The sequence below is a fragment of the Brachyistius frenatus genome, unplaced genomic scaffold (assembly GCF_029030835.1).
Source record: "Brachyistius frenatus isolate BFR_SWC_R1_liver_20210118 unplaced genomic scaffold, ASM2903083v1 Contig_20, whole genome shotgun sequence".
Taxonomy (NCBI): domain Eukaryota; kingdom Metazoa; phylum Chordata; class Actinopteri; family Embiotocidae; genus Brachyistius; species Brachyistius frenatus.
The window spans coordinates 4,316,481-4,331,329 of NW_027210619.1; the positions used below are offsets into that span (position 1 = coordinate 4,316,481).

The 14,849-nt window shown below is 40.6% G+C and overlaps 2 protein-coding genes across 3 annotated transcripts in view; both read right to left on the bottom strand.

Annotated features, from left to right (window-relative positions):
- Positions 1-163: 163 nt before the first annotated feature.
- On the bottom strand, positions 164-9,932 carry nradd (neurotrophin receptor associated death domain). The gene is made up of 6 exons (XM_069696104.1): positions 9,519-9,932; positions 5,222-5,354; positions 4,701-5,054; positions 3,514-3,739; positions 3,251-3,393; positions 164-1,916 (listed from the first exon to the last, which is right to left on the bottom strand). The coding sequence occupies exons 1-6, from the start codon at positions 9,555-9,557 to the stop codon at positions 1,603-1,605; spliced, it is 1,209 nt and encodes a 402-aa protein (XP_069552205.1). The 5' UTR covers positions 9,558-9,932; the 3' UTR covers positions 164-1,602.
- A 1,719-nt stretch (positions 9,933-11,651) lies between these two features.
- nbeal2 (neurobeachin-like 2) overlaps positions 11,652-14,849 on the bottom strand; it is a 36,447-nt gene continuing 33,249 nt past the window's right edge. For both annotated transcript variants that reach the window (XM_069696107.1, XM_069696106.1), the window contains one exon: positions 11,652-14,682. In XM_069696107.1, coding sequence (XP_069552208.1) covers positions 14,575-14,682 — 108 coding nt within the window. In that variant the 3' untranslated portion in view covers positions 11,652-14,574. The remainder of the gene's footprint in view (positions 14,683-14,849) is intronic.

Below are 14,849 nucleotides of genomic sequence, written 5' to 3' on the forward strand. Positions count from 1 at the left end.
GACTGTTTAGTGTATTAGAGGTATGACATAGGTAAAACAAAAGAAAATAAATGGATCAAACTATTGAGGTCTGTTGAATCTTTTTTTTGTCAGCTAATAGTCACTGTTCATTGGCTCGATTGTGCTCTAATTGCTGTGGAGAGTTCAGTTACAACAAAAATACTGACTGATCAAAGTTATTTATTAAATGAATAGAACTAAAAAAAAATAAAAGATGAGTTCACAGTGTAACTAGAACACCACATGTCTATGGTCCCCGTACATTTTATTTACTTTTAGACTTGAAATGGTGATGAAATAAATACAAAAGCAAGATAGCAAGATGGACACAAACATTGATGTTAACAGTGTCTTTGGATATTTTTTTTTGTCTAATGTGACAATCTGTATTATGAATGTAAGTAGAATAGATTAATTTCTATTCCTTTTCTTCAGTCATCAGTCAATAAATTCTCACTTTATGGCACGACTTATCAAAACAGATCAATATTTAATATATTTACAATGAAATGAGGATTATTAGGAAGAGCTAAGAAAGGTGTTTCAGAGATGGCTTCCTTTTCGTGTTTTCCGATTAGATGTAATACATCACTGCTGCATAAAACATCCTCAGTGTAAATAAGTACAGCTACTTAGTGGCTGCAGCAAAATAAGAGAAGAAGAAAAAAACAAAACACTACACGGTAATACATTTTTTTTTTAAACAGTTTTTTTTTTTTTACATTATATGTTTTCTTATAAAAAAAAAAAAAGAAATATGCATGAGCGGGATAGTTAAGGACCTTTTGTTGTATTTCTTGGAGTTTTCTTCGTTTTTTTTTTAAGCGTGTACAAGTGCACAGAAATGATCCCAAACAGAAAAAGTCACAGCATACTGAACAGCAGTGTTGCTGGAAGAAACCATGTCCTTTTGGCAAAGTATCAGCTGCATTAGCAAAGTGGTTGCTAAAGTTATGATTCATAAAAAGGCTCGCCAGACTAGCAGCATGATGATCTAAGCAGTCCGTATTTGTTTACAACAGCACGTGGAAGGAATATTTCTTTTCAATGGGGCGGGATATAGATCTGACTTCTGTCCAAATAACATGTTGTTTCGGAATAATAACCACACATTCTTTTGCTTCCTGCCACCAACTGAATATTTACATGAGCCAGGATTTGTGTGCATACAAACAACATTTTGAATGCACTTATTGTAGTACAACCTATACATGGAGGTCGCTCCACATCATTCCAGATGATTCCCTCAATGGTGGCTTTGGTGTCAGTGTGTGCTCCGTACTGCATATTCAGTCGGTTAATTTCCTGTGGTAACGGGTGATTTGATCTGTAGGGATAACGGGCACATTGCAGGAGATTCTCTCATGCACTTAGATCCATGTAAAAATCAAATGGTGACATAAACTTTGGTAAAATAAAGTTTTAGAAAAATGTTTTTCTTGTTTAGGTTAAAAACTGAGTAATGTGTCACAAAGCAATACAAAAAAAACATCAGCAGCAGCTTCCAACAGTGACAGAGGTGTTGATATCAGAGTGCCTCTCTTGTCATGTCAAAGTTCTTCACTCTAGTCTGTGAGTGTTACACGTGCGGTTGATAAGCTGTCAGACCACAGAGACACCTTGCGTGGGGCAGTTAAGAGCTGTAACCACGTCGGGCCGCTCGATGCGGGCCAGCGCAGAACACAGCGGCCCCAGCGTGGAGCCTTCTTTCTGGGCCCAGTTAGAGAGGAGTGTGTGAGGTGGGGCTTCTCCCCGCCCAAACAGGTCCAGCTGCTCGGGCTCATAGCCAAGTGCTACGCCCAGGTGCCTCCACCCCTGTCCACTTCCCTCTTGCAGGAGGCGCTCCACCTCTTCCTGCCTGTGAGGGGGTAAGTTGATGTACAGACGATTGTCCAGTTTGCTGTCTCTTTTGGTACCTGTGAACACACAAACAATATGAGCTTATTATTTGTCTATATCTACCAAACCACTAACCATTACAGTATTTAAATGTGGTAAATTAGGAAAACTTCCTACTCATAATTCTTGTAGGAAACATTGGGAACTTTAAGGTGATGTGGGGTTGTCTAAAAGCAAACTTATGGAAACTTGTGCTTACATTTCATGCTCCTTTCCAAAACCTCTTGGTATGGTACACCAATGTTTGCCTGATATCAGTTTGCCTCTTAACTGTCTTTTGTTGGCCTGCTGTTACATTTGAGAATTGGCAGCAGGAAAGCACATGCAGATTTAATATCACCTTTTTTAATCAGGTTTTTTTTTTTCAGAATTTGCAGATTTTTTTTAATGCAGGCATGTCATAATTATTCAGCCCTTATCTAATACAGTTTTTTTTTTTTTTATCTCCTACTTTGTATGCAAGGCTACTAAATTGTTGCAAAATGCAATTTAGCTTTTGGGAACTCAATAACACCATTAAACTTGCTTCAGCTATGATACAGGTATTAATCCTGCCTGTGGTATGAGTAGCAAACATGGCAAATATATAGGAGTGGTCTCATGAGATAACAAAGGAAATTATTTCACAAAATCAATAAAGCAAATGGTTTACAAAAGAATTTTCAAGGCACATCAAGCTCCAGTACACATTTGGCAGCATCACGCATACTTCTAAAACTACTAACACTCCTGGTACAGCAGTGAACCTTAATGGGCGTGAAAGAAAGCTCAACATTTCTCCAAGATAAAAAACAAGTTTGAAAGCAGCAGCTGAGACACTGACATGTGATTGGTAGTTCAATAGGCTGGATTTACCAGACCATGAAGGCCTCAAGAAGAATTTTATGCCATCAGCTTGGTAACCACTGGTCTTCTCCAGCAAGACAAACGGTCTCAAATATATACAGCATGTACAAGTCAGTCAAAGATTGCTTTGACCTACAAATCATAAAGGTCAAGGGATATTATTATTAAATATTGACTTTCCGCGTTGATGACGTTTTTATATATATTTAGTACTATTAGTGAGCTCAACAAAATGGTCTCAAAAATGACTGAAATATACATGATTAAACGTTTCCTACAAATAGTTACAAACAAGTCATGAGGTTGCATAAGATTAGTGTAAGTTAAGACGTTACGAAGAAGCTCCAGTGTCTGTTATATATAATTTTCTGTGTCTTTTCTTAAGTAATCTTAACAGCTAGTAATGGAGAGAATAAGTGCAATTCAGCAAATTGAGTTATAAAGGGCTAGTCTTTTTAGTAACTTTAAACCTTTTGAGGGCACAGAAACCTTATTATTACCACACCTTTGCTGGGCTGGTTGTCTTGCAGGCTGTAGGAGTCCAGAAACACGCCGCTGTCACTTTGAAGCTTTTCTCCTTCTGGAGATGTCCCCAACTCAGCAGCACGGGCCTTAGAGAGAGCCTTCTTTTGTTTACATGATCTCCAGCTGAGAAGAACAGAGGACAACAATGTCAGTTTGAGATATTTTTTCCCCCTCATAATTTACTTATTATTATTATTATTATATACATTTAAGGACTACGACCCATCCTTGGTGAAAACTTACCATTTATAAGCCACATAAAGAAGCAGGCCCAGCACCACAGCAGCCAGAACAGACACATAGGCCAGGATGTTGTTGCTGCCACCCTCCTCTTGTGGAGTAAACTTGGGCGTTCCAGGGGCTGGACTCGTCTGCCCTTCCTTCGTGACAGTCTCTAATCCTGGCAAGCGAGGAGCATCACGAGACCCGTCAGTTTCAGTAGAACGAGAAAGGACGTGCAGCTTCTTATCTATTGAGATGAAGAAAACGAGACGTGTCAGGGAGAGTATCATTGCATCTGCACATATGCACATCAGAACACATTTGGACACCATAAATTAGGGCCAGATGTAATGATAGCCTCAGTCATCCCGGTCCCCTGGGGTTTTCAAACCTTTCATTGCCCCTGTTTCAGCCTCACTCCCCCTCCTGCGGTCTTCCTATTTTGGGATCAAACACTACAAGGTACTGTGCTGACCTGCTTGGGGTCAAAGGATCATGACATAGGGACCCATAGTGTGCACAGATGACCTCACTCCTGGAGAGTGAGTGTAGCCATTTGGGAGCAAGCGGACTACTTGTCAGGGTCAGCAGCGTCCCTTGGCCTTCAGGTTCTTGGGGGCAGTTAACCTAAAGACCTGTCAAGCTCATATAAATTAAACTACAGCACTTGATTGGGCTCTTTTTTTCTCTCCTGTGGTTTCCTTGCTTAGAGTGTTACAGAGCACTGAGGTGTGGTGTGAATGCAGGTGTTGACCACATGTCCTCAGATTCTCACAGACCCTCCCTTTAGCTTATCTTTTATCTACTGTTGCTGCCTTCCCCTGTATCAGATATATAGATAGATAGATATATATATCTATAATAAAAAAAAATATAGAGATACATTTTTAACAAGTAAGATCTTTAAATCAGTGGCCACTATAGTTTTATTTTATTTGATATTTGTTGGGAACTATTCCATTGTGGGAATTTACAGCAGCAGGACGATGACTATAGGATTGATTCAACATTAACTGGTTACAACAGTGTATAGTGGTCTATAGCACAAAGACAAAAAATATATATCAGTCTTTAGCTAGAAAGAAAATACTTCAATCTGTTTATTATTGTTTTGTTAGTTGTCTTTTCACAGATTTAGACAAATAAAAAAATGTCACCAAACTTATCGTCTTGGTAATGTAACGTGTCTCTTCGCTACTATAACTTACCCATGCAGAGTGTGTCCGAGTTGGGCATACAGGGACGGATCTCCACCTCTTTGTTAGAGCACTGAGTGCAGTTCTGGCAGGGCTTGGTGCTCATGTGCTCCTCAGAGAAGGTTCCCGGGCCGCAGATCTCGCACAGTGTGTCTCCCTGAATCCCACACTCCCGGACGGCCCCCTCACTGTGGCTGCATTTGGAGCAGGGTGCACACAGGCCATGGGAGCTCAAAAAGAAGAAGCCGTTGTCACATTCACATTGTGTGTTGTGATTGCCTAAGCAAGAGGCCACTGTAGGGACACCTGCTGGGCACTTGGCGCATGGAAGGCAAGGGCCAAGGCCTTCAGATGAGGAAAATGTTCCTATGAAACAGATTACAAAAAAAAGTCAGTGTCAGTCTGGATAAACTGTGTTTTAGTGTGAATTACGAGATGCATTTCCATGTAAAATCTTCCAGCCTCTTGATAGTGATAAGACGAGAAAAACATACTGTACACTGGAGTAGTAACATTAGATTATAAGTGCTTACCCAGTAGGCATGGTGCACATTTGGTATCCTCTTTCCCACACTCTACCTTCACGCCGAAGCCAGCGGGACACAAACTGCAACACAGCCCTGATTCAGTGAACTGGCCATTGGCACAGGCATTTCCAAGAGTAACCTACAGTAAACAGATGACATAGTTAGACAAAATACCACCACAGAGCTTTTCAGGAAAGAACTAAACAAATACTGCCTTGTGCTTCAAGCCTTTTTGGATCAACCCCAATTTATTTTGACACTAGTTACCAAAGACGTTACCAAAGTTACTAAAAAAAAATACAACATTTTCTTTGTCCAGGGAATTTTCCGCCTTAACTTGTGGGAAGGAAATCACACCCCCGATCAATTAAAGAAGCAGGGAAGTGGGTGAGCTGAAAATGGCCTTATCTTTCTATTTGCCTCAGTTTTCACCCTTAAAGTGCCCCAAGCCCTTATCTGCAAGTGGGTAATGGAGAGCGCAGCTTGAGTTATGACATGAGGAATAGATCAGACATTCCTAACAGCTTGTGCAGCAGGGTTGGTGCCTCACAGGAGTGGCTGGTTTTAATCAGATGGCTTTAGATCAGTGGAAAGAATAAAACATAAAGGGGTGAAGGAAAACGAGCAGAGGAGGAAGGAAGAAGTAAAAAAAAATATATATAAAATAACATGCCTTTCCACTCTTTCCAAAATCAACGTGAATGACAATGTGCACTGAATACAGTGTATGAAGGAGAGTATATAAAGGAGACGGTGCCGGCCCCAGGCGAGGGTGTCAGTTAACCATAGCTGCCCAGCATGAACGTGTCTGTTGGGTTGTTTGGTGGGGGATGGGAGGGGAAGGAGGTGTGTGTGTGTGTGTGGGGAGGGGGGGCACGCTTTGAAGTCACCAACCCCTGCAGGTGTGTCTACAAAGGTCAGTATTTTACTAACACCCCTTCTCCAGGCTCTGTGCGACGGCATCTTAAACATGCACGCATTTAAGTGAGATTGGCCCGCTTCGCCTGAGGGCTGACAAGAGCCAACAGATGTCTAACAACTAACCTCCTGCAAAGGGGAAAAGTAACGGCTAAACAGCCCGGTGATGTGTCTCTTTGTCTCGGAAGTCTGCCAAGAAACACAGGGAACATGTGTGAACCTGTAGAGCCTCTAACTAAAGCCCAGAACCACACACGCACACACGCACGCACGCACTATGTCGTGCACCCAGTTGCAATACACCAAATGTTCCATGCTGATACTACAGGAGAAACCGTTTTGAAATGGAGCTCGCCTCACTCCAAAAACAACAGCCAGTTTGACTGGACCACTTACAGAGGGGAGCCTGATGGTATCTGAACGCAAGCCACAGACCCAGATCAGAGGTATTAGGGTACTGGGGTTGTAGGATCCAGCAGGCAGGAATCAGTATGATATTTGCAGTTGGCAGACTGTAGCCAAGTGTGGATCACAATAACTTGAAGCACAAAGGCACGCTGGTAACTCAGGTTGGTCCTCTCCATGTGGCAGCTGAAGCTCTTCTCCTAACACTTTAAACCTTTCAACCCTTAATCTATACTTTGATAAATATTTGGCGAAAGTGGTTCTGTTTTATTTCGACCTCCAGCTTGGATTGCTGTCATTTTACAGTGCCTGGTGTGAGTCTGGGCTGGTGTAGCTCTGTGAGCTCGGCTGGAGGGCCAACTTGACCAAGAGCAGGAACTGCCAAAAGCTTGGCACATCACCCACCGGTGCCCAGTGTACAATGAAAGATTATAGTCCATGTCCCACTGGAGACGAGTGGGAACAGTGATCTACTCATTGGAGGAATGACTAAGTAGCTACTGTGTATATATAGTTGAAATAGTAGTGTACCATTTGTATGAAAAAAAGATTTCAGAATGCAGGTAATATTGATTACACTTGATGTTGTAATAAATAGATGACGTTTACGCTGTTCAATTCATCAAAACAAATTAATAAAATGAGACAATAAACAAATCAGCATATAAAAAAAACCTGTGGAAGCTTCATTACACGGATCATGTATGGTATTAAAATGGACAAATCACAGAAGACATTACTGTTTGTACGTGTGTCTGTAAAAAGTGTCATAAAATACGAGAAGGAGAGGACAGCTGCTGCCTATAAACATTTTTTCATTTTTGTAACATCAGAGCACAAAATCAAACTATTAGATTGTTAGTTTTACTTTAGTGGGACATAGCTCAACAGGCTCAACCGTTTCAAGCTTTATTTCATTAGTATCAGCTACTGACGATCATTATGAAACCTTTATCATTCTACAATACTTGCTCGTGTTGCTACAACATCATATGTTACATTTTTAAGCAGAGTTTAATTTGCCGACATGAGTCGTATTCAGTCTTATCTGCTGTATCGGGGGCATAAGATCTGAAGGGAAGGGAGCTGCTGTTGCTTTTTATATTAAAAGGTAAGAAGCTGCAATCTAAAGGGATTCCCCAGTGAGAACAGACAGACCACCAAGGAGCACTGCTTTCAATGGGGCTCTCAACTCCCCGGCTGCTGGAGTCACTCAGTCATCGCAGCTCACACGCACACGCACACGCACACGCACACGCACACTTCATTTTATCCTTCTCCGAGCCTGAAACATTTTCTGTGCCCTTCTGAAGTGAGACCACTTTTGAAGCGCCTAGGCAAGAGTTTCCATAGTTAATCTAATCTGCGTGAAAATAAACACAGAAAAGGATGCTCTCCCCCTAGGAAGACGGTGACCCATGAGCTTTCACAATCTGAAGGTGACAGCAACAGACAGAGGTCTTTCAGCAGAGACAGTCTGGGCTAAGGGAAACTAAACTGCGCATCCCTTCTGCACTGATTACTGTCATTGGTGTACATTGGGCAACATAAGGGACAAATTAAAGAATGTGGATTTCTCTTTTCCAGGAAAAATGTTCACCCATAACCACGATCCTAAATCAAATGAGACAGCACACGGAGATACCTCAACTATTAATCTGCTGATTTTCAAGTCTCACGAGAGGGCTGTGAAGTGATTAAGATTTCTAAATGAGCCTGCATCTGCCTACTCAATGGAAAATCAAATGACTGTGGTCACAAACTAAACTATTCTCCCCTCTACACACACATGCGCACACATAAACACCACAAACTGGGAGAAAATTATAATAATTGCTTTGCTCCGGATATCCAGACCCCAGCAGTACTGCTAGTTAGGCCACATTTTCACCAGGAATTGCTGTAAGCAACAAATGTGGCAACATCAATAATAAACTTCATGCAGCATGAGCTTCAGAGACGGAGTTAGAAAATCATTAGGAGTGTGCTTCCACACTTAACATCCAGAGTAATGAGAGAATCATTTGACAGGACAAATGATAATTTTTCAGATGAGCAACAACATCTCTGACTTCAAATATAAATTCTGTTGATATTTAACCCTTTTAATTAGAAAGAGATATTCATTTTTTTAAGAGCTACTTTGATGTAACAAAAGTGCTCTGACTCTGAAGAGCATGTCTAGACAGGACTACAAGCCCCATGGGCTTTTTGAAGTAGATGAGTGTCAAATTATTGTCTGTGACTGTGGAGAAAGAGGTTTTCTTTTCACCCTGATTCCAGCTTAATAATATGCTATCAAACACCACTGAAACTATAATATATCCATTAAATACATCAATTTGAACTGTATGGGTGCATAATCTTGGTAATTTGTAATGTGTGCTCCTGTGCTTTTTCATGTCTAATTTGACTCATTCCAGGCACTGCACAGTGGTGATGGGCTGAAAGTATCATGTGTGGAAAAATGAAAACTGACGTCCCAGTTTGAGCTGTGGCTGTACATGAAACAAAGAATCACATTTCCTGGGTAAACTGTGACTATAGATGCCTTAAACAGCCTGCATTTTTAGGCCACAGTCCTGGCTGTGCTTCTGAGGAACAAGATCCATGGGGGGGAAAAAAGGAAGTAGTTTTATTTCACTTTTGTTATGTCATTAGAGACTTTATAAGAAGGACAGGATGAGTTTAAATCAGATGTGTCCTCTCATGTTTTCCATTTGCCATCTACTGAATCACAACAAACCCTATTCACTAGCAGGAGCCGTGTGATACAGCCTGAATGAAGAATGGCTCTGTAGTGTAAAACAGATTTCCTTTGGGAACAATGCTGTAAAATTGAATTGGGGCGGCTGAAGTTTACAAAGGCTCCCATTATGACGAGAAGCGTATCAAATAAGACAGTCAGCATAAAGACTTTTGAGGTAGCATATGAAAATATAGTGGGATTCAAGTAATGCAGTAATTAAATGTTGCTTACTTTTAACAGCAGAAGCGCACATACGAAAAACGGTCTCATGTCTTCAGTCTCCAAAGTCCTCCTCGACTTCGAGTGGACACGCTGGTGAATCTCAACTTGTTTTGGAGTCTGCAGCCTTGAACAATGGCATTAAAAAAAAAAAGAAGCCCCAAACCTCCAGCAAACACTCCAACTTCTTCTCATAAAACGTGCTGATTCCGCAGACAGGAGAGTTCGGTCATAGTCCAGTGATCAGAGGTTTTTACGCATGAGAGGGCGACTTTAAAATAATCCGTAGATTCTCCCGGTAACACCGCACTAGACGCATTTGTCTTTTTTTGGCGAGTTCTTTGGTGAAACGATGTTTAGTTCAAACAAAGTTGTTGTTTTTTTTGTTTCAGCTCGCGAGATACAGGGGCTCCCACCTCTCCCGCAGCTTTGCAACAGATGAGTCAGGAAACTCTCCTGCAGGCACTCTTGGGCCTTTTCTCCTCCCATCTACTTAGCTTTCAGTGCGGCTTCGTGATTGGCTGCATCCCTGCGACGCAGTGGTTGGAACTCTAAAATAATGGAAGACAGAGAACTGGGATTGAGTCTGTGTATGTGTATGTAGTTATCAAGTTAAATGACTGATATTTCCTCTACACTACATGCCAGTGACAGCCAGTATACATCACTGCACTACATACTTCACTGCATACACGATAATGAAAATATAACTATCACTATGTGGAGACCCAAAGTGTTGAGTGATGAATAAATAAAGCATTTTTAAATTTACAATCATACTAAAAAAGAGCCTATAAAGACAAATATTGTTGGTGGAAAATAACTGTCAGAAGGCCGCATTAAATACTGTACTCAAGTATAAATTTTAGGAGCATGAATTGTACAAATATTTGACACTATTTGGTACTTGTTCGAAACTGCACATGAAAATATTGTAAAATTTTCTTGATTTCCTTAACTTTATTTGGCAGCTATAATTGCCAAATTCTCAATAAACTAAGACTTTACATGCAAAACATATGATAGGCTCATGAAATATGCTGCATGTCTTTGTTTATCCAATAGTATAACCCTGTTAATAGTTCCACCTCAGCTGAGCGGCAAATTCACATGTATAATAAGGACCTGGAATAATTCCGTTGTTATTTTTCTAATTTACAAGAAATCCCTCAAACAAAATGTGCTTTTCAAATCATTGGTTGCACTCCCAGCTATATGACTGGAAGCTCCCTCAACATTTATCACAGTGAAAAGTGAGTTTCTGAGTTCTGGGAAGATCTTTATTAAATGGAGGTTTGCGGCATTATTTTACAGCCTTGCAGGGATACTTACATAGAGCTGTGATCGGTCATTATCAGAAAAAAAAAAAGCGAGCCTGTGAATCAAACGAGATGCTTTTAAGAAGAAGTACATGTTTGATCTTAGCAATTCAAAAGATTAGAAAACCAACACAGGGTAAATGACAAACCTTGTAAATTCTAGTGAGTGCATCGCAGGGGGGCCTGGAGACATCAGAAGAAAACAAATGGAGAGATCCCTCAGACACAATACTACTTGCACTTCAAAGCCTGCAGAGGGATAAGCGGAGACAGAAGGAGGAACATCCTCATGTTCCTCCTTTGATAAGTGTCAGGCCACATTTAAAACACACAGGGATTCCTTTTCTCTCACTTTTACCAACACACTGCAAAAACCTCTATCTTACCAAATAGTTTTTGTACATATTGCACTTATTATCTTTGGATTTCTTTTGGATTTTAAGTATTAATTTGAACCTTTATTTTAATGGGTTCTCCATCACACTTCGGTCTCCATTTTGCCAAGTATTTTTTGTGGGCAATTATTGGGTCTTGAAATGACTCATTTTAACATGTTTCTGATACTAAGCACCTTACTTCAAGACTTTTTGAAGAAAAAAAAAATCATGCCAGTGAAATCTGGCACATCAAGTCTGAAGCAAATTTCTATTGGAAACAGGTAGTGATAATCTTGTGGTAAAAATCTAATCTGGCTGTCTCTTTTGTAAAGAAAAAAGTTTTTTAGGACTCTAATTGTCAAAAACTGCTTGATAAGATGGAATTTTTTTTCAATGCATTGAAGTATACATCAAATAAAACCAAGTTAATCAGAAATTGGACAAATAACCAGTTTACAGCACTTCTTTATTCTTTACTTGTCTACACTCTTTATCAAAAGGCTGAGTTCCTCTGTGGTCATACATGGGTGGGAACGATAGGACGGCTATACAAAAAAACATGGTCTTGTCGTCCACAGGCCGAGGAGAAATAGACTCAAAAGGGGAGAAGAGGAGTGACTGGGAGGGGGTCTGGGATCTGGGGTCAATGAAGGGAGGCTTATTTGAGGGTTGTTGCAGTTCTTGGCAGGAACAACTTGAACAACACCAGAATTGCAGCACTTCACGACATCAATTCCCCTGGCCTGCCCTCAGGTCTGCAGAGGTCAGGGAGAGATACTGCCAATAACTGAGAGCGAGGTGTTAACCCCTCCTTCCATTGTCAGTTGGACCACATCAGAGTGAGTGCATCCCTCTTCACCCTCCTACTCCACTTCCTTTATTCACTGTTCTGTAGTTTGTGTTTGACTGGAGGTCCACAGGTCGGTTTTACCACCTTCCTTCCCCACCCCACTGAATTGTACCCCACAGAGGTGTTTATGGGCAGGCTGACAGGATGTTCGGCCCACCAGGAGATCAAAGTCCCCTCTTCAAGTAAAATGTGCTGTTTCTCGCTGTGACCTTTTCAACCTTAGCAGGGTTAACATCACAGACACATGCAAAGCTGGGATTACAGTAGAGGAGCTGGATGATCTACATTGTGGCAGCAGATCAGTTTCCTTCCTGCGGTGGTTCACACAGAAATCAGAGCTCATTTTTCAGTAATGAGCCATCATCCTCAGGAGATGGGCTGCAGGATCAAGGAGTAGAGGATCTCTCAATAAAAGTGTGCAGTCACAGTTACTGGCCAAATTTGGGCAACCTCAAGAGAGAGCAAGGCAACTTCAGATACAAACAGATGGAAGGGGGTCAGGAAATAAAAAAGAAACAGACATACAGGCAGTCACAATTCCCACTGACATCTTTAAGTTATAAGGAGGAGCAGAGGCTGCAAGATTAAAAAAAAAAAAAAAGTCAAATCCAGTCAACATTCTCCAAGAACAATATACAAATGCAAACTATTCGTAGTTGAATAGAAACGAATCAAGTCCAAATTCAAGGCAGTGTCGCCTTGAAGATCACTTTGAATCTTCATCAGGACATTTGGACAACAAATAACATGAAGTAAAGTATTTACAGAATGACTTCAAACTACTTTTTGAGAGCAGTTGTAATGACTGTAAAGACACAATTCTGACTTTGATGGATTAAATTAAAAGCCCTGCTGCATAGTTAAGTGAAATATTGTGTTTATAGTCATTAGAGTATAACAGAAAAATGTTGCATAAACTGATATCAGTATGTGAATGTTTTTTTGAACCGCTGCATTCAAACAATCCTATATATTCAGAGTCTATCTCAGTTGCACCCTATTTATATTTTTATACTCATCACAGTTGAATAAAATGTGATTTTGTACAGCCTTGAATGTATCGTATTTTTGTCTCCAGTGTGGAAAGTAGACAACATCATAAGTAAACAGCATTTCAAATACAGTTTCCTTTGTATTTGTACATTTATTCAGAGCATCACTGACACAGACTAGGTAATTTGTATGTGTGCAACATGTTATGGGTATTGTATTCACCCAAATAGTTCCATTTGTGTCTTACCCATCATGACGGTGCATAACAACTACCTTGTTCCGACCACAAAAACAAAAAAAACCATTTAGTAAATTTCCCTAAAGCTCACTCAGAATTCTACTTGCGTGTGTCAGACTCATTGTGTCTTGAGATGTTCTCAGCGCTTCATAAACAGTACAATACCTGTACAGGCAAGTACGCTCATCCAGCCAATAGTTTACTGAGTTTATTAACAACATCTTATTCACGCCTGAGTCACAGTGGAGAAACCAGGTCTGTTCAAATCAGGTCAGCAGGCATATAAATCTGACATATAGTGATCTTACATATAAATTGATGATTGGGATTCAGTGTTTATACAAGTTATAAAAAGGCACTTTTTGGATCAAATAAATCTGGTATATAGTCATGGAGTGAGCAGAGTAATAAAACTATTACAGAAGAATTTATAAATGCCTTTACTCTATTGTGTGTAAGGCAAAAGAAGGCTCTGCTTTTGAGGTTCATTGCATCCAAGCTAAACATTCACGATAAAAAAGTGAATGTATTTCACATACTTGAACCTTAAAACACATATGGCTTTAACTGTAACCATTTTACAGTGCTCAGAGCCGAAAGGAATCCAGAATAAAAACTGTGGTATTGTGACGGTGCAAGAATAAGCATCTGTCAACCACTAAAAATCACAATACAGCAAACTGTGGGTTCACCAGTCCCCCATGTCTTTCTTTACAAAGTCAACCCTCTTGTGGTATTCGCCAGTATTGCAATATGGAAATCTCGAGCAATGTCTACTTTAGTTTTTCAAGTTTCCAGGAGTTTTAAGATGTCATTGCTGAACAATGACCATGGGACATTCAACAGTGCAGGGATCACAGCTGTGCCTCTGACAATAAAGAAGCCAAAAAAACATGGAGTCCGAGGAGTTCACAGCGTTACTTTTCTCTGTGAGGCTGAATGTGCATCAGTGAGTCATGCTCCTGAAATATGACTCAGACTACATACATTCCATCAGCAGTTCACAACCTCAAACACAGAGCTCTTCTCCATACACAAAACAAGGTCACTCTTTGGAATGATGCTGATTAAAAACAGTACAACTGTTCATGAAATATTCAATAAAATATAAAATCATCTACGAATAAAAAAGTGCTCAGTGTATAGTTCCTCTCTCAGAGAGATCAGTGGCTGGGGACTAAAGTTTCCCAGCTTGTAAAGGAAGTGGGGCCTTGTTGAGTCTGGTGAGCGTTTGGTGGTGCATCGATCTGCATCCTACAAAGTCCTCAGCGTTCCTCCGCCATTGCTCATCTCATTTGCCGGCATTCTCTGTGGGATTGTACTCAGTTTCACCTGACGACACCTGAGAGATGCGGCGTGTGGAGCCCCACAGGCGACGGGACAATTGTCCTGAGCGAACCTGAGAAGAGAAAGAGAGACATGCTAATTTTCACTTCAGGGCTGAAACAGAGATGGTAGACTAAAGACGCTCAATTATCATCTGAAAAACCTTGTTTTCAACAAATACTTAGCATATGATTAGCCCCACTCCTCACACTCCCACATACAAATATGCACCACTCCCAC